This window comes from Pholcus phalangioides, unplaced genomic scaffold (genome assembly GCF_987345545.1).
Source record: "Pholcus phalangioides strain wild (caught in Gottingen) unplaced genomic scaffold, Ppha-v1.0 ptg000007l_1, whole genome shotgun sequence".
Taxonomy (NCBI): Eukaryota; Metazoa; Arthropoda; class Arachnida; order Araneae; family Pholcidae; genus Pholcus; species Pholcus phalangioides.
Genome location: NW_028301600.1, coordinates 31,625,518 through 31,646,261, shown reverse-complemented (window position 1 = coordinate 31,646,261; position 20,744 = coordinate 31,625,518). Strand labels below are relative to the sequence as shown.

The 20,744-nt window shown below is 34.4% G+C and overlaps 2 protein-coding genes across 3 annotated transcripts in view; one reads left to right on the top strand and one right to left on the bottom strand.

Annotated features, from left to right (window-relative positions):
* Positions 1–4,050: 4,050 nt before the first annotated feature.
* On the bottom strand, positions 4,051–5,754 carry LOC149085183 (THAP domain-containing protein 1 B-like). Its single transcript, XM_089233931.1, has 2 exons — positions 5,230–5,754; positions 4,051–4,162 (listed from the first exon to the last, which is right to left on the bottom strand). The coding sequence occupies exons 1-2, from the start codon at positions 5,380–5,382 to the stop codon at positions 4,100–4,102; spliced, it is 216 nt and encodes a 71-aa protein (XP_089090057.1). The 5' UTR covers positions 5,383–5,754; the 3' UTR covers positions 4,051–4,099.
* A 1,835-nt stretch (positions 5,755–7,589) lies between these two features.
* The window catches only part of Vinc (vinculin), a 58,209-nt gene continuing 45,054 nt past the window's right edge, over positions 7,590–20,744 (top strand). For both annotated transcript variants that reach the window (XM_089233040.1, XM_089233039.1), the window contains exons 1-5: positions 7,590–7,866; positions 13,871–13,978; positions 14,783–14,954; positions 15,095–15,240; positions 15,796–15,964. In XM_089233040.1, the coding sequence (XP_089089166.1) occupies positions 7,810–7,866; positions 13,871–13,978; positions 14,783–14,954; positions 15,095–15,240; positions 15,796–15,964 (652 nt within the window). In that variant the 5' untranslated portion in view covers positions 7,590–7,809. The remainder of the gene's footprint in view (positions 7,867–13,870; positions 13,979–14,782; positions 14,955–15,094; positions 15,241–15,795; positions 15,965–20,744) is intronic.

Genomic DNA, 20,744 nt, shown 5'->3' with positions numbered 1-20,744 from the left:
AATGCAGAAATTTAATTGGGTTTTCCACCATATCAATTATTTCTATCCAATTCAGCAAGTTGCCCCCCATCCCAATCTCGTGTAAACGCTTCAAGAGTCTACCGTGTTGGATCCAATCGAATGCTTTCTGGAAATCAAGGTAAACAACATCTACATTTTTGCCCTTACCCAAAGCCTTCGTCACGTGATCATAGAAGCAAAGGAGGTTAGTTACACATGACTTTTCCTTCCTGAACCTATGCTGATTATCCGACAATACACTATTCTCTTCTATCCACTTCACCATTTGCCTTTTGATAATAATCTCCAAAATTTTCGAGAGGAGCTCGTCAAACTCACTGTACGATAATTGGACACAGCCTCTCTACTACCCTTTTTAAATATCGGAACAACATTAGCAAGTTTCTAATCCCTTGGGACGATACCCTCAGCAACACTACACATGTAAATCTGCGCGACTATCCCCAAAAATTCATTAGTACATTCCCTGAGGACGCTAGGATAGATATCTTCTGGTCCCGGTGCTTTGCTCGCACATACATTTTTTAGATTTAGGACCTCCACATCTTCCACTTGAATATGGTTGAGGATTTTATTACTCCATGCAACACCCGTACATTGAATATCGTATGCTCAATAAAAACCAACGCGAAAAGGCATTGAAAACACTACACATACCTACATTGCTCGCAACCCAAGATCCTCCTATCGAGAGGGGGGGGGGGCAACTGTCCCCTGACATCCATTATTGGCGTAACTAAAAATGATTTTTTGTCGGAGCCAGTGTTATCTGTTAACCCAGATTCAACTTCCTTTTTACTATCCCTTATCTCTTTTTTCAACGCCCTTCTTTTATCAGTAAACAATGACAGGAACACTTTTATACTCTCTGAATGTTCTTTTCTTTTCAAGATAAAGGTTACGCACGCTATCCGTGAACCATAGGGAGCGCGATGTACAAACACGCTTTTTTCGAACAAAGGGAATAACGTCGTGCAAAATAGAAGGTGGCTTTGTACTAAATTCTTCCCATCAACTTACCACCCCGACTGATTCCACCCGATCTCTGAAAACTTCTGTTAACCTTTTTCTCTCAAAACATCAAAGTTAATTCTCCGAAAACGAGGAACTAGTCTTTTGTTATCAACCTTACCCGAAGAAAGGTTACAGTGAAAACTGTGATGACACGATGATCACTGGAAGAAAACACGTCCCCCATCGAAACATGTTCAACAAGATCCTCGGAATTAGTGAGAACTACATCAAAAATAGCAGTATCCCTAGTGGGTTCTGATACATGGTGATACAAAAAATTATTTAGCTCGAGCACCAACTTAAGAAAGTCCCTTTCATATTGATCTCTAGCGATTATAACTATATCAAACTACATAAACTTATAATTAAATTTTTATTATAATTATTATTAATAAATAATGAATTAATTAACTGCAACAATTTATCAATTTACTCCGAACAGTAAAAGCCCGTTTTAATGAAGCAATTAACCATCATCAACTTGTCAGTTCCTGACACTTATTAATTAACAGTCATAGTTCATTAATAGTTAACTGATCGTATGTTAATTATTTTGTACTGTTCTTTAAGACGGTACTATCGGACCGTCCACAGCTCTTACTATTCCACCACCAACCCCGTGACAGCGCGAACAGCGAGCTGTCATGGCCAAATATTAAATCGTTAATTAATTGATTAACAACTAATAAAAGATTTCGTTTTTTTATTGTCATAATAAAATAACAATTAGTAATAACGATAATTAATCGTTAACTGTTTCAAACTGCAAATCATTCGTTTTAAAGGGCAAAATATCCGTTTTTGGTGGGCATCATCTAAAGCAGGCATCTCCAACCCGTTGCTCGCGAGCACCACGGTGTTCTCTGAACCAGGGCCGCCTCAAGACCATCATGGGCCCCCGGGCTAAGTGATTATTGCGAGGCCCTACCTGGTAAATTACCGAAAATTTCAACCAAATCTCATTTTGCGAGGCCCCTCCTTCGCTTGAGGCCCCCGGGTCGTGCTCGGGTGGGCCCATGCGTTAAGACGGCACTACTCTGAACCACCCAGAGTGCTTGATGCTCGTGTCCGATTTCGTGCTCACGAGCACTTGATCAACAATTCCAATTAAACAATTTGTACACATTGCATTCAAGAATTGAAATCAACCTAATTTCATGCATTCGTATGCAAAACTTGCTGTAAGGGTGCTCTTTTTTTGATGATGAGTACAGGCAGTGCTCGCAACTAGAAGAAGGTTGAAGACCTCTGACCTAAAGTCTAAACCAGTGATTCCCAACGTGGTCGTTAACGCCCCCTTGGGGGCGATGCAATGTTCCGCGGGGCGGTAGAAGCTACGGGTATAACATAGGATCCTATGGGTTGGATTGCGTTGGGGCGATGGGAGATATAAAAATTTCTGAAGGGGGCGATTGGACAAAAAAGGTTGGGAAACTGGTCTAAAACCATATCTTCCCAAACTTTTTGTTTCATCGCCCCCTTATACAAAAAAAATTTCTTTCTCATCTCCCTCAAATCAAATTCACCCATAGAATCCTATACTAAATTCATCGCTTCTATCACCCCCCTAGACCATTCCATCTCCCCCAGGGGGCGATATTGCCCACTTTTGGAAATACTGATCTAAACTAAAGTGCAGTTAAAACAAGTGATTCCAAATACGGGAAAATACGAGACATCGACAATTGTCGCTAAAAGTAAGCAAAGTTGTCACCTATTGCTAAACTCACTAAAAAATTTCCAATTGCGGGAAATAAAACACTACTGCAAATCTGCAAAAATGAATTCTATGAAACAAAACATTTACATGACAAATATGTGTGACATAAATATTCTTATAAACGAAACGGTGAACCTCTCCGCTAATTCTACGAAGTATAGATTGCTGGATACTAAGCGAAGATAATTTTGGAAAGAAAAGTCATATTCCTCTGTGGGGAATCAAACCACCTTGGTGAAGCTCTACCATTAAGTTGTAAAGGACAGCCATTTTCTAACCGTAGAACAATATGTTCCTTGGGCTAAACTGGACTTCCGGATCCGAATAGACAGCCATCTAACTCAACAACAGCTCTTAACGATATTTAACCCGCAGAATAAGTATTTCTGTACTACAGTGGATCGAACTCTTCATACCTATATTCTAAGAGTTCTACTTCGAACCACAAAAGGTTGGCTCTAGGCTGTGATGCCTATGCAGACGAAAAAAAAAAAAAAAATTAAAAAGAAAAATGTTTTTATGGAAAATTTTCAAACTATGATAGCACACTGGAGACTGAATGATTTGCAGAGAAACCCGTGGTTTTTTTTTTAAACGTGAGCCTCACCAACACCTACTAGAGAATTTTCAAGGCCGCAACACGAGCTCGTGACGTCACTAAACTTAGGCGACTGCTTGCGCTACGCACTGTAGAATCGACTTGATATATGTAGCGTACTCATTTATTATTCCGCGAGTAAAATTGGTGCTATGAAATATTTCTGATTTCTGCCTTAACTTTTTACTAGCTGAATTTAGATTATATATATATTTATATATTTTTGTTTTACTCACCCCCCCCCCCCCCATTATTCAGTTCAGACAAAAATGAAAAAATTCCCTGTACTTGTCTAGGTTCATAGAACGATTGAAAATAAAATGAAGCCACAGAAAAAATTTTCCTTTTCCTCCTTTAAAATGGTTTTAGGAAAATAAATTTATAACTGAAATGAAATTTTTCTCACAATCAAGTTTCATATCACACACCTACAGAGAAAGACAAATCAACAGAAAGTGGAAGTTTTTTTTTTTTAATTAATATTTTCAAATATATTTTACGAATTGGGAACATTATCTACTTTAAACACTGTCTTCATTCTCAAACAATTTAAGCAATAATTTTAAAATTTCCTTCAAATTTTTTCCATTACATACAAGCAAGAATTTTAATATTCAAAAGCTAATAAAATGATTCTTATAACAGTAAATGAGAACAAGATAACTTTCATTAAACTTTATTTATAGAATTATATATACTTTATTAAAAAATTATATATTTTATAAACAGTTGTATCGCACAAACCATCAAATTCCTTTATATCTTTGTAAAAATTTGTAATTTTCTGTACTGAAATGTAATTCACACACCTGTGTAAGAAAAAGAGAATTTTACTTGGCAATCTACTGATTTACAAGGATTCATTAAAATATCAATTAAATAATAAGCTAAATATGCCTGATGAGGATCATCAGGATAATTAAGGAGATAATCAAGCACTATAGACAGCGTTGACAAAAATTGTTTGCTTCAAAAAATCAAAATTTTTTGAAAAAAAAATTCAATATTTTCTTTTCCTAAATTTCGAGTCGAATCGAAAATGCTAACTTTGCAGGGCATTTTTCTCTAATAAGGTTGTGAATAAATTGAATAGCTTGCCTTCGTGGTCGGGAATTTTAATACAATTGTCATATTTAAAAAGAAATATGATAAACATATGGGGATTAATCAAGAAGCTATGCGCCTATGCATAATAAAAAATGAGACAACCATAATTTTTTTATGGGCAGTATATTTATATTTTATCATAATTATTGGTTTTTGATTGCTCTTATTGGGTTGCTGTATTTGTGGAATATATATTAAACATCCATATTTTTTATAAGGGCAGCTTTTGTCAGCCACCTCGTTGGACATTTTGTCTGTTGTGGTATTTGCATTAGGGTGTATTAAATATTTTTCATAACAGTTATAGTTCCCAGTTTTTAACTTATAGGCAATATTAAGCTCTGAAGATCGTGCTTAAAAAAAAACTACTAAAAATCTCATTCAGCATACCAGTGACATCAAATTCTACCAACTGTTTATCTCGCCCTCCCCAAAAAAAACTGCATTACATTTGTTTAAATATTAATTAATGTGTAAATAATATGAACCAATCTTCCCTTTACTCGTATTACATCACACATGTTTAAAAAAAAATCATATTCAAAATTGCTTCAAATATTAGTCTGACTTAAATCAGAAATTTTTCGTTAGCAAATGTTCATTAGCCAATTGATTATTCAAATCAATATTTTTAGCTTCAGTTACGTGTATTAAATTTCGGGAATAAAAAAGAAAATTCTACAGTATGCAATATTATATATTATTTGTTTCTAAAATCTGGCAATTATGTAATTCCAATATTAAAAAATAATTTTAGTTATGCACTTACCTTGTGATTCTCTATCGGAATGAAGTCTTTTCTTGAAATGGCTGAAAGCCAACGCTTCCTCAACATGGCATTCTCCGGGAATGAAAATACTGATACTTTGGGACCTTTAACATAGTTTCCCCGACAATGTGGTGCACAGCTTTTATATGGCATGATTGTAAAGTTTTTTAGATGTTGAAATCCACAGAAACGAATAAAAAAGAACGATTTTAAGAGCTTCGTTTTCGCACATGTCTGACAATAACAACGTGGAAGATACAAAGTAGAAGCCAAGCAACGTGCTTTGTTGGCGAGAAAACAACGTGCTTACACATCACCCCCTATAGATAAGCCTCTTATCTATGGGGCGGGTGTTGGCCTACATGCGTTAAAGAAAAATTGCTTTTTATCACTTGGCGCGTTTTCCCGAATAACTAATGGCTTATCGTAGGCTGATGGCAACCATTCCATTTAATTCTTCGGCCTAACTATGCTACGTCACAACTACTTTTGGGTTACCGTGTAGAGGCCTTGTTTTCTAGTGGGTGTTGGCCTCACACACACTCCAAAGAGATCCGTAAGATCTGTCCAGGTAATTTGTTGGTGTTAGTAGACATCGAAGAACCGGGATTCGGTCCCAGACTTGCACAATCAGAGGTTAGCTCCCTAACCACTGGACTGCCAGGCGACAATTTTTGACGCATTTCAACTGTCTGAGAACACAGCAGCGAGTTTTCGGGGTTATTTTACTAGTGTGACTTATACACCAGAGAGGCGTCGAAACTGTCTAGCACGGGTAATAATAATTAACTATAAGATAAGTAGATGCATGGCCCCCACATCCTGAAGCAGGGCCCTTAGGCTAGGATCTTTTACGCCCCCCCCCCCCACCAGACTTTCAAGGGGACCCTTTATGATGAATTTATAGCGTGAAAAAACAAAAAAATGATTAAAATCACACCGGACCCCAGGGCTGAAGCCTTGTGGGGCCATGAGTAGATACTTATCTTATAGTTAATTGAAACCATGCAGTCTCGATCCTCTAGTGACGTAAAGATTTGAGCATTTTTAAATTCACGTCTTTATTCTGTAGAACTTGTCTTACTCTTAAATTTGTTATTTTTGTATTGATTTAGTATTTATCATAATTTGCGACAGTTAGTATGCATAGGCGGAGATAGACTTGGAAGTCTGGGGGAGCACGGTCATTATTGCTGGGGGGGGGGGGCAAGATGATGATGACGACAATTCATATATACATATATACATTAGATCAGTCGACTCCACCTTTGATGCTGGGGGGGGGGGGCAATGCTCCCCCACGCTCCCTCGTATCTCCGCCCATGTTAGTATGCAAACTGGTAGGCAGGAATTTTTAGCTGGCAGAGACTCCTCAGAAAAATCAATTTGTCAAAGGGCTCTCATGATGCTGTTAAAAAGGCTCAAGAGAGAACGGCTCATTATAGAAATTGCATGAAATCTTATTCCAAAATCTCAGCATTAACGTGATTTATAGTTTGCAATATTATCAGTTTTTTTGCATTTGTACTATCCTTTTGATGAAGATCTTCAACTATATAATCAATCAAAAATTTTAAGATTTTCTGCCGGATGATTGATGCTGGAAAAAAAATTGTACATATACATATAAAAAGAAAATTTTTGGCAAATTTTTGTGGTGCCCCTTTCTTCCTGATGCCCTAATCATGTGCATATTTTGCGTCATGGTTAATCCGGCCCTGTTGGTAGAGCACTCGCTCACCACCTAATGTCCTTACGAGCTGTTATTGAGGTAGGAGGCTGTCCATTGCATGGTCCTGGTTAAGCCCAAGGCAGGGCCGTCATTTCCGGTGGGGGGGGGGGACAAAGCACATGTACTCAATGTATGTATATATTTGTGTATATATATAGCATTTTTAGTGTATTTTCAAAAGCCGGGGGGGGGGGGCAACGGCCCCCCCCTAAATGACGGGCCTGGCCCAAGGGTCATATTGTTCTACGGTTAGGAAATGTCTGTCTTCTGTAGCTTAATAGTAGAGTACTCGTCCGGACAGTGAGAGGTTGGTGCTTCGAATGTCCACAGAGAGGAATGTATCTCTTTTCTTTCCGAAATTATTTTCGTTTTGCACACACATCCAGTCAGCTTACTTCGTATTCTTATTTATAATAGTAATTATCACAAGACATGGGGTTGAGAAGATAATTTTAGTCCATGATTTCAATATAAAAATAAAGATTCAAATTTCCTTCGCTAAAAGTCGGAATGGGTACGTGAAATTACGAAATGTCCCGGTCAATACGAGACTTATAGTCACCGCATGTCGAACCATCCCCTGGAGTAGACGATTTTCTTTTTTCACTTTGAAAATCAGTCTTTTCAAAGACAAGACTATTTTGGCGGTTACCATGACGTTTTGGGAAGCGTCTTGTTTCCATTTATGGGTATGACATGGGTCTTTAAAAGAAAGCAATCGTGGGATGTGTTTTTTTGCCACACCTGCTTTCCAAACTCACTCACTGTAGGCTGAATCTTTCTTTTGATGAAATAAAACTGCAAATGTAATTCTATAGACGAAAAGTTCATCTTTTTTTAAGTTCAAAATGTCGGTTTTTCATACTAAAACGATCGAAAATATTTTAGAGCCCGTGGCTCAACAGGTGAGAAGATTTTACTTCATCAATGGGACATTTTTTGAAAGTTTTATCTCTCAGAAATATATGTGCATATTTATTTCTCAGTACTGATTTCGTTATTTTTTTATCTTTTCTAACTACCAAGAGATTTTTATCAGTGGTTTTCAAATTTACTTACTATCCGCAACCCCCTCACTAGATATTTAGAAATCTCTCACTTGTAAAAATTATAACAAAGTTTAAAAAAAAAAAAGACACATAGATTTCATTTTAGAAATTTAAAAATTTATTTCCAATTAGTGTATGATATTATCAGGAAAAATTGAAGTTTTTGACTGGGGCATCTTAAGAGCGTCATAGGCCCCAGGACCATGAGGTTTTTCTGACGCCCTTCCAGACAAAATTTGCACCACATCTCATTTTTATGAGGCCCTTTTCTGTTGAGGCCTCTGGGCCCATTCGTTAAGATGGCATTGGTTCTCAAATAATACAGTAGAGTGTAGATTTTCTCTAAAAGTGCGACTACTTGACTTGAGCTCTCATCAAACGTATTTTTAAAATTATGCACCTAGTCTAGCCCTGAATACTGTTGCAACATAAAAAATGAATAAGAACAGTTACAGCCACCTCATTGGGCATTTTGCCTGTCGTAGCGTTGTATTTGTATACAAACACAATGGCCACAACAGGCGAAATGCCAAATGAGGTGGCTCAAAAAAGATGCACGTATAAATATTGGTGTCAAATATATAACCAAAATACAGCAACCCAACATAAAAGCATATATTTTAAAATAAAATAATTAATACTATATAATACATAATATATATATATATATATAATACTAAATAATACACTGCCCATAAAAAAATTATGGTTGTCTTATCTTAAGTATGGATAGCTTCTCGATTTATCTCACTATGACTCTTTTTAAACGTGTCACTTGTGTTCAAAGTCACCACCCCCGGAGATAAGCTATTCCATTTATTCAAAAGTTATGTTGAAGATATTTTAATAGAATATGTTATACTTACATCAATTGATGGCAACAGCTGCCTTTGGAAGAATGCACACAGGCTCTGAGTCTCTGGCCAGTCGTCTATAGCAGCACGAATGATGTTCAATGGAAAATGTGAGACTGCAGCCGACAAGGAATGCTTCAAACTTTTGATAGTGCTATGTCTCTTCTTGCAGGCAATGCCTTTGAATTCTTACCACAGTTTGTAATCTAGATGGTTCGGGTCTGGCCTGCTAGATGGCTAATCTTCAAGAGAAATGAAATCAGCAACATTGCTGGCAAGCCCCTCCTGCCTTGATGTTGCCTTGTGAGCCAGTGTAGAATATTGTTGGAAAGTCCAATGTTCATTTTGGAACAATGTGTTGCTCAAATTCTTTACAGTGGGTGGTATCTGAAATTTTTAAGCGATACATGATTAAGAAATCTAGATTCAAATTTTTCATGTCAGAAAAGTGATGAAATAGTAAAATAATCCTTTGCCTGATATAATCACAAACGGGTAAACAATGAAAACGCCAATACACGAAAATTCGAAATTCCTAATGCATTTCCACATGCTGTGGGTGTTGTCTGCTACTGTGGTGGTCGAGTGGTCATAGTGACGGACTCGGATCCGGGTTCAAGCCCCACCAGCGCCACAGTGGTGGTCAGCTGAAGTTGGTTTCCAACTTCAAGGCGCGAATACGAGCTGATCTCCCCGTTGAAAAGTCTCGCCAAGAGAGCAACAGGCCTACAACGTAACAAATATTCAATCATTACACTTCACTCACAATTTGAAGTATAGATGGCAACACTGAAATATCAAACACAACACTAGTTCACACTCAAACTGTTAGGTGGATTCACTTTGTTCCAGATTCTGCCACGAAGCTGGGCTGGAATAGATCTCGGCAACGGGATAAGTCCGGTGACAGAGCCCCTGGCATTCATTCATTCATGTGGGTGTTGTCTTCAGAGGATAAAATATCATGCTAACTGAGGACCCCACTTGGGTTGGTTACCAAATCTTCAGTCTCGGTTGCTCAGTGCAAAGAAAGTGTCAAAATGCATCATGTTATCAGAAAAGCTTTCCTCATTTTGCGACAGTGATGGAGCTAACTGATTTAATACATTTTTTAAAATTTTATGTAGTGGCATTATCAACACTGTGTCCCTTCCCCCATCAAGTCTATCTCCGCTTATGCATTTAATGTCAGTGGTTCCCAAACTGTGCTCTATAAGAGGTTTCGATGCAACTATAGTACAAGGCTTAACAATCCTCAGGCACCAGATCACCATGGTTATTATTAGAGCCCAGAAGTTTAGGCACTAAAAATGGTTGAAATAGGCAGGCCAAAAAGGCACTGAATAAAGGCACTTATAATTTTTGAAAGTAAGAAAAAATAACTAAAAACAAAGGTATATTAAGGTTTCTTAAATTCTTTTTAAGAAACATCTGTCAATAATTAAGAAGCTTATTTTCAAAGGGAACATTTCAATTTTTTTTTAATTCACTTTTCAGTGGTTTCTGAATCTTTGAAAAATGAGCTCTCGGATTATGCAACAGGTTTATTTAAACGGGAATGTTTTTGGTAAGAATCACAATGTAAAATTGGTTGTTTCTGCTATCTATAAAGGTAACATATCCACCTGTTTCATTCACTTCTGTATTTTTAATTTGAAAGGAAGCATAAAAAAGTGAGGTTATCCTACTAAGGGACTTTTTTTCAAAATGGCACATTTTCAGAAGTGCTTTCAAAGTCGCATTTCAGAATGATTGTGCTTCTTATGTTACTCACGAGAGAGCAGTAAGGGTACTTTCCCTTGGCTAGCTGAAACCTTCTGGAATCAACAGGTGGTATAGAAATTTTCAATTATTCAGACTTAGGCAGCTCCAATTTTAATCAGAAGGTAACATATCCACTAATTTTCTTTCAAAGCAGAACATTTTTAAAATTTAAATGTAGATAACCCCCCTTAAATGTTGATCAAGAAGCATAGTACAGTGAAATCTGGATATAACAGTACTCTGCGAACAAAGAAAAAATATTTTTGTAGGGGGATCATCGTTATATTGAGAGGTAGCATTTTAACATTGGGGTATAGACATTTCCAAACAAGACGGAAAAATATTGTTACAGAGGGATTTATTGTCATATTGAGTATCATAGTAGCGAGGTTTCACTGTATTTAAATATTCTTTTACAACTCCCATATGCTACCTGTTCGGCTAGTTTCCTCTTTTGTAAAGCAGTCCATTCTGGAGAGATATGTTTTATACTTCTACTGTGAATTTAGTAATTGTTTGAATGTTCCCTTTTGAAATGAGCTCCTCGATTAAAATCTTATTGAGAAGCCTGTGATACAGAAAATTTCATGTTCTCCAAATCAATACCTATGGGGTTATTTTGTCCCAAATGTTCTCAATAAGATTTAAGTCCAAGTCTCTAAGTGGCAAATACAAAACATAAAAGTCCACGGTATGCACTTTTCAAACCAGGCAGTAATCCCCAGATGGCTTATAAACAAACCCTATGTTTTTATATAGCTACACTATAGAAATTTAGTGCATCTCGTGATTGGCCAAAATGAGTGATAAACCATTACATCACTTATAGTGAAATCTTTGCTGGTGACATTTCACAATAGATATATTAATTGTGCATGAGTCCTGCATCTCTAGTTGGAGCAATGGTTAGAACATGAGACATACATACTGAAGGTTGTGTGTTCAATTCAATCTCAAACACATCTGAGATTTTTATTTTCCCATCCTTCCATCTTTGCTGTTATTTATTGATTGACTAAAAACTGCTTTCATTTTTTTCTGATTTAATCAAATGCAGTTTAGGTGTATCAAGATGGCAATAATGACGGCTCGCTAAGTGGGAGCCCCTGCTATCATTTACTGATTCACTCCACAATGCTTTCATTTTTTGTTAAAGTACTTCAAAATTCAGTTTTGCCTCACAACATTTTGTTATCTTTCTTGCTCGTAGTAACCAATCACTGGCATGCTAATGCCTCTTGTGTTACTAAGAATGTAGGGACTGTAATTACGCCCCCAGATGGGCATGAGCAGAGATATACTTTAATGGCTGGGGGGCGGGGCATGCACATTGATGATAATATAAAGGCTAGAAGGAGCAAGATGATGTCAATTCATTCACTGTATACTCTCGCTAATTGGCGCTTATCAGACCAGGGTGGGTTGAATTACCAGAATAGACGAGATTACTGGGAGTCAGTTGAAAAAGCCCATATAAATAATATGAACTTTTATGCACACAATGCAGTTACATGCTTTTCTATTCTACGTTCAAAGGAATCCTGCCTTAAAACTGTGGATTACTGTTACTGGATCACTGTTACTGCCAGCTAGCACATAGCTGGATTATGGAAAGTATACTGAATTGGGGCTCAGATTTTTATGACCTAAAAGTATAAAAAATATGTAAGAATATATGACTGAAAAATATTACCTTAAAATTTGAAAAAAATGACCTTATAATTTTCCAATTATTTCATCCCTTTTTGAGTTACTACTTCATAGTCTTATTCAATTGAAAAATAAATGAAAAAAATTAATAAATTTTCCTTTTTAACTGAAATTCTTTCACCAAATATTCAAATGAAAACCACCCCTACATTATGCACAACAACTGTACTTTGGTACATTCTAGAAGCGCACTGAATTTCATGAGATGCAGTTTGAAATGTTTAGAAAAAAATTCTATTGTTTAGTGCCTTCTAAGAAATATTTAAAGGAACTATATATACATACTTTCTTTTTTTTGCAAAGGTTTCTTAAATATTTTGGAAAAATTACCAGATACACCAATATTTGAAGAAGGCTTGTCATAAAGCAGATACCTAGATTCTGCAATGTCGTTGATTGTTGCTCAATCTGAATTGCAATGCTGCTGCACAGTTTCTGCAAGCAAAACTTCTGTTGCAAGACTTTGTAACAGATAGATTGACCCACATTTGCGCTTGAAGCAAGAAAATGACACCAAACCAACTTCAGCCAACCACCACTGCGACACTGATGAAATCTGAAGCCATATCATTGTGATGCAAATCCCTCACCCATGCAAATCCATCACCGCACAGAGAGAGCGAACTACCATCAGTACAGAAAATATTCTTCCCGATGTCCTGGAAAATATTCTGTAATTTTTACTCTAAACACTTAATTTTAGGCAGTGCCAGAGTTACAGGAAGGGACAAAGGGATGGGAGGAGCAACTACCAAACTTGAGGGAGTGGCAATTTCGGGAATGAAAAAAAAAGTTTAAAAATAATTTTTTATTTCAAAACATAATGCAACAATGTAAGTATTATGTCTTTGAGAAGAAAATGCCCACAAATTAAATTTTTTGGTGATGAATGACAAAAAAAATCTATTGCTTGAAAATTCCCAAAATATGACTGATCACTCAAAACTGACCAAAATATGACCAATAGCTCAAAACTGACCAAAATATGACCAATAGCTCAAAACTGACCAAAATATGACCAATAGCTCAAAACTGACCAAAATATGATTTGTCATAAAAATCAGAGCCCTAGTTATCACATTACAGTTTTTGATATAAACTGTATGGTTAATACTTTTTATGGGCATTGTATTATATTTTATCATGTATACATTGGATAGTCTTTAGTTTTTATAATTGCATTTTTAATTGGGATTGTTGTATTTTAGAAATATGCCATCCATATTCGTTATGGGCATCTTTTTCCCAGCCACCTCATTGGGCAATTTGCCTGTTGTGGCCTTGTATTTGTATTTGATATAACATATTGTAAAACATTTTTAAAAATATATTTTTGTATATTTTCTCTTTTTTGTTTTAATAAACTTAAATGTTATAAAATAACCATGAGGATTGAAGATTTCTGTAGGGTTTGTAAATGAAAAAAAGTTGAAAATATGACAATTTTCTATTAAAAAAACTATCAATTCTATGAAAAAAAGAAACATATTTTCTGAAGATGAGAGAAACACCTTTACTCTTTTTATTCACAGGTATCACGTCTAGTTATTCTTCATGAAGAAGCTGAGGATGGGAATGCAATGCCTGATCTCTCTAGACCAGTTCAAGCTGTCAGTAAAGCAGTGGCAAATTTAGTCAAGGTACATTAAGTAATCTTTTCAAGTTGGTTCCCTATGTCAGGAGTTAAAATATTAGTAGTGGTTTGAAAATCTCTTCAAGTATCATACAGAGATTTATTGTAGTAGTAGAGATATTGTTGTATATATAGAGAGGACTTGTGATCATCATATTGAATGCAATTTCAAATAAAAATTTCAAAAATATTGTACTAAAGTTCCTTGTTCCTATACTAAATAGATTCATACTTTGTAATTTGATTACTTAAACTTTTATATACACTGTGTCCTGCGAGTCCTAATCTGGTCTTTCTCTTTTCGTTTGTTTGAATTTTAAAAATGCTCAAAATATGTTTAGGTCCCCTGTATCAATTTTGAGAGTGGAAATACAGTGTGTCATACAGAGTTCACACATCATGTTCTTAACTGTGTTTTTAAATTATCAGCAAAAAAAAAAAAAAAAAAAATTGTAATAATTGAGGTAGGTACTAGTTATTTTTCAAAAATTAAAATGATTATACCAAACATAGGCATGATGTCCTATGCCATCGTAGCCAGATGACTAGTTAAAATAAATCAACCTACACTTTTCTTTTGAAAAGGATCATGGTTGTAGTGAAAGAGATGGTTAAGGAACGGATCATTTGAGTTTCCATTATTTCTTGTCAGGAAGTTTGATTTGATATATGAGTGTCTCAGATTACAAGCACATTCCTGGAATGAATTATGCTATTAAACCAAAGTTCCACTGCATATGGGTTTTTTTCCATATTTTCTTTTGTGTTTCAAAATTTGATTTCAAAGGTTGTTTCAATTTGATTTATTTAGGTTGGCAGGGACACTGTCAACAGCAGTGATGATTTGATATTTCGACAAGACATGCCAGCAGCATTGCAGAGGGTTGAGAAAGCATCAAAACTACTTGAAGAAGCATCTAGTATGCTCACAATTGATCCGTTTTCCCAGCCAGCCAGAAAAAAGTTGATTGAAGGAGCCAAAGGTAAAATATTGTAGAAAATATTTTATGAATCATATGATTCATCAGAACTTTGAACAATAAGGCTTGAAAAACCTCATTAATTTTTCACATTGCTTGATGTTTTCTATGGAATGATGAAATTACTTTACTAATTATTTTAGGCATTCTACAAGATACTTATGCATTACTGCTGTGTTTTGATGAATCTGAAGTGCGTAAAATTATCCGGGAATGTAAAAAGGTTCTGGATTATTTGGCTGTATCCGAAGTAATTGAAAACATGGAGGACTTAGTGCAATTTGTAAAAGTGAGAAATATTATTTTTATTCTTTTCTGAGAGTGTGTATGCATGTGTTAGTGTAATAAAAAAAATATGAAAAAAGGGAGAGTCAGTCAACATGACCCCCTCCCTCCCAGCTGGTCAACATGCTACTGACAGTCTCCATCCAAATGTTTATTTGTTGTGTTGTTTTTGTATTACACCTTTGTTTTTGTGACACGCCTATTTATGTGTATGAAAATAATAATAAATGCCTGTACTCAAAAAATATTAAATATAAACAATAAGCCCAAAAAAGTATTACTATATGAAGAAAAAAATTCTAACTAACTATCCCCTATCAAACTAAAACCAAACAATATAACAAAAACTAAAATATAGCAAATAAGCACTATTTTGTATTTATGAAAACTTGATAATTGATGGAATTTTAATTTACACATCATATTACATTGCATCATAAGATATGTAAAGTTAATCATATATGATGAATCCTGTATCATTAAAATATTTATTATTTAAAATACATGAAATATAAATTATTGTACATTTATATTATTTGATGCATTTATCTGTCATTAGGATCTTAGTCCATGCTTGACCAAGGTATCAAGAGAAGTTGATGCCAGGGAAAAAGAATTAATTCATCATGTTCACAGGGACATACTAACAAGATGTTTGGAATCTGTTAAATCACTGGCACCAATACTTATATGCAGTATGAAAATATTTGTCCAAATCGTAAGTCAGGGTAAGCACATTATCATAAATTTTTTATATACAAAATGTCTCATATATTTGAAACCCAAACTTAAGTAGCTAGAGATAAGAAGACGTGACAGCATGGGCACTTGTATGCTCCCACAAGGGCCTGGGACAATTGCCATCATTTTTTGTTTTTTCATGATATAAATTTAAAAAAAAATGGCAACATGCTGTCAATGTTTACAAACAGACAGTTTCTGAGCTCTGAAAATATACATACAAATTAAGTGTGTTATCAGTAGATAAAGCGAAAACCACAGCACTGGAAGCTGCAGGACTGTGGGAACGGTAATTATGTTCAAATAATATAATAATATGGTAATTAAAAAGTAATGAAAATAAATGAATAAAGTATAGCTACATAACTAGACAACAAAGAAATAAGGAATCAGAGTCACCATCTATGAAAACAATTGTAAACTAAGAACTGAGTATATACAATTTTTTCATTGGGGAAAACAATCAGAGATGGATGGATCGCGATGTTGGAAGTGTAACGATAAAGTGATAGACGTGAATGAATTTTTCTTGTGTACAGTGTGTAAACAATATGTACACCCGCGTTTGTGCTGGATACAACGAATCTGCATTTAGAAGGATGACAAAAGATAAAAGAAGCAACTTCACATGTAAAATTTGTGAAAATAAACAAGATGAAGGAGCCACAGTGGTGAATGATAAACAGCAAGACAATTTTGACAGGATAGAAAAAATCATATGTGATTTCAAACTGGAAGTAAAGGAAACCATCCAACATGTCACAGAAAAAATTATACATAAACAAGAAGCAATGGAAAATGAAATGAAGGAGGTTATAAAGTCTATAGAATACAACTCAAAATGCATGGAAGATTTTTCAAAGCAGGTAGAAAACTTGAAAGAAATGGTTCAACAAATGGGCAGAGAAAATCAAGAACTGAAGATGGAAAATAAAAACATGAAAGCAGAAATAGGAAATTTGAAATATCATATGAATGAGTTGGAAACCAAAATGAGACGAAATAACATTGAGATAAATATAATACCAGAAAGCCCAAATAAGAACATACAAGAAATAATTCAAGCAGTAAAAACACAACTAGAAAAACCTGAAAGAACTAAAATTGAAAGTGCTCACAGAGGCCCAACAAGAAATGACAATATACCCAAACCAATCATAGTAAGATTCAATAGTGAAACATCAAAAAGCATCTGGATACAAAAGGCTAAGCGACAGAATACCCTTACAGTAGATAAAATAAACCCGATCTTTCAAGATGTCCGAATATACGTGAACGAACATCTAACCATTGAAAACAAGAAGTTATTTCACCTGGCTAGACAAACAAAAAATAAACTGGATTTCAAGTTCGCGTGGGCGAAGGAAGGGAAAATATTTCTCTGGAGGAATGAAACTTCAAGAGTAATCCGGATAACAAACCAAGAACATTTACAAAAGTTAGAATCAAGCCTTAGTACAAATGAACACAGAGAACTTTTCGAGATGCTGGATCAACGACCTCTGGAGGACATTAGTGAAGCAAAAAAGTTTATGAACTGCCCCAGTGAACCGAACTCAACATTGACGTTTCTTACATTGAATATCCAAAGTATAAGAGCAAATTTTGACAGTTTGGTGGCATTTCTTAGAACTTTAAATGAATTAATAGATATCATATGCCTAAGTGAAATATGGATTGAAAGTGAAGAATTATTTATAATTATTATATTGACAATCTTGAAGGAATAATAGATTAATATTGCTATATAAACAGTAGAACATACAATAGAGCCGGGGGAGTAATAATGTATATGAAAATATCAAATCAATACAAAGGAAAAATGTTAAATTTTTAACTGCTGAAGAATTATGTATATACCTCCCTGATTATGACATTGATCTATTACTTTTATACTGTTCGTATTCTTTTTCCATCTCACAATTTAATGATGAATTAGAACGAAATTTACAGAAATTGAAGCAAAATACTTTAATAGTGGGTGATATTAATATAAATTTACATGGAGATGATAACGAAACTTCTCAATATCTAAACATAATGGCAATAAATGGACTGGTCCCCCTTCACAAAAATATAACAAGAGAAACAAATAATAATAAAACATGTTTAGACCATGTATTCTATAGATCAAAAATAAATTCAATAGAAAAATTCACAGTGTATAAAACTCAGATAACAGATCACTATCCAGTATTAGGATACATAAACTTTATACAAAAGAAAATAGAAGAAAATGAAAAAAACAAACATATAAAAATAATAAATTATGATAAATTTGAAAAATTCATTGAAAATATAAATTTTGTTAGTGTCCTAGAAGAAGGATGTATACAAAATAAATACAAACGATTCGTGGATATCATACAATCAAACTCTAATCTATGGACAAAACAAGTCAAGATGAAACCCAAAAAAAGTAAAGAAAAAACTGGATCACAAAAGAAATAATAAATAAAATAAATCTTAAGGAAAAATTGTACAAAAAATACAAAAAGTACCCAAATATTATTTCATACGAGCAAGAGTACAAAAAATACAATAAAGAACTGAATAAGTATATTAGAAAAATAAAACAGGAATATATCAGAGATACTTTTACGAAATGCGAGAATAACAAAAAAATGCAATGAAAATGTATAAATCAGAATATACTTAATAAAAGTGCAAAGCAAAATATACTCCCTATCTCTGATAACCATAACGACTTAGCGAAGAAATTTAATGAAGACTTTATTACAAGCAACTTGGAAGAAATAGAATTAAACACAGTCTGTAATTGTGAAGATGACCAAACAATGACTAATTCGAACAATTCTATGTACTTCTTTGAAATTAACGATTATGACATTGATAAGATTATGTCAGAATTGAAGACTAATAAAGCAAGTGGATATGATGAAATAACCCCTAAGATGATGAAAATAATTGCCCATTATCACGTGGATGTAACAAAAAATGTAATTAACTCATCTATAATGGAAGGAGACTTTTATAGTGATTTAAAGTATGGCATAGTACACCCCATTTATAAATCAGGAGAGACAAATAACTTACTAAACTATAGACCCATATCAATTCTTCCAATATTTTCAAAAGTAATAGAAAAGTGCATAAAAAAACAGCTTGTAGATTTTCTTAATCATCAGCATTATTTAGCTCCTAACCAATATGGGTTTCAGAAAAGTAAGAATACAGAAATGGCCATCTTAGAGCTGTGCAATTACTTAAATACCGGGTTCAACGGCAATAAATTTTCTATAATGATATTTCTAGATTTAAAAACAGCTTTTGACTATGTAGATTTAGAGATACAGGGAAATTGTCATCAGCTGGTATATGTGGAAACATATTGAGCTGGCTTAAAACATACTATTCTAATAGGAAACAAGCAGTTAAAATAGGTGAAGAAATGAGTACATTCTTAGAAGTAAAAAAAGATGTTCCCCCAGGGATCTGTTCTTGGCCTGATATTGTTTCTCATTTACATAAATGATATATTCAAACTCAACATAAATGGTAAATTAATCTCATTCGCAGACGATACAGTACTGTATGTTGAAGACACTGAAATTACAAATTTAATAAAAAAAGTTGAAGAGCACCTATTCAAAATCAGTACCTGGCTCAAGAAAAATAAACTAAAACTACACATACAGAAAACTAAATACATATGCTTAAAAACAAGAAACATAAATAGTTTGGCAAATTTAAGTATAAAAATTCATGATCATTGTCCGTGTCAACATATTTTACAATGTAACTGTCAAGAAAGTGAAAGAGTACATGAATACAACTACCTAGGAATAATAAAAGAAGATGATTTAAAATGGAAATCACAGTGTGAAAAAATAATGAAACAATTAAGAATACATGCAGCAATTTTATATAGAATAAGTGACACAATAGACAATAACTTTCTAAAAGATTTATTTTATGCTTGGATATATTCAATAGTAACATATGGAATCACTGCTTAATCTGCATTAATCTATATTACAATAACAATACAACTACATGATACAATCCATCTGCATGTAAAATTTCTTTGTTACATAAATACAAAAAAAAAGAAAAAAAAAAAGTGCTTTATATTGAACAATTATAAACCGACCTAAACCATAATAGGCTGTTGCTAAGAAAAATAATCCACGGAGAAACCCTTGCAGACCTACTGTAAGGACAAGTATGTCCCTTGAGGTCAAAAGTGTATGTTGAATGTGTTTATATATATGCTTGTATGTTATAATTAAAAAAAAAAAATTCACTACAGAATGACCCGTGGCCACATTGCAAATGCAATCATGGTGCTGTGTGCAGAGAAACACATATTCATTATTGAACATTATTTCTTTTCATCGTCATATGAGACCATTCAGAAACTTTTCAAAAACGCATTTGCAGATTTACCTATGCTTAATAAGAGCATGATCAAGTGTATGGTTGACCATTTTTAAATGGCATTCACCATTCACCATGGAACTAAAGAAAAAGATCCGACTAAAATCAGCACTTACCTCAGAAAAATTTATCGAGATTGATGACATAGACACCTGCAATTTTGCTAAATGTGTCCCACAACCTTCTGAGATGTGTTATGAAGTATGTAGCTGTGTGTGCGATAAAGTTTTTGCAGCCATCGTTAGATCGAAGATGACTTTTCTGGCCAATTAAAGGCTGTTGTTGGCTTGAGTTTGTCATCAGTGTTTCCCCAACACTAGTGGTTGGCATCATCAGGAGAAAACTAGTAGTATCAAATAGTTAAAA

Coding starts and splice junctions, on each gene's coding strand:
- LOC149085183 (XM_089233931.1), bottom strand. CDS start 5,382: ATGCCATATAAAAGCTGTGCACCACATTGTCGGGGAAACTATGTTAAA. Junction 4,163..5,229: donor TTCCGATAGAGAATCACAAG/GTAAGTGCATAA, acceptor TTTCTTACACAG/GTGTGTGAATTACATTTCAG.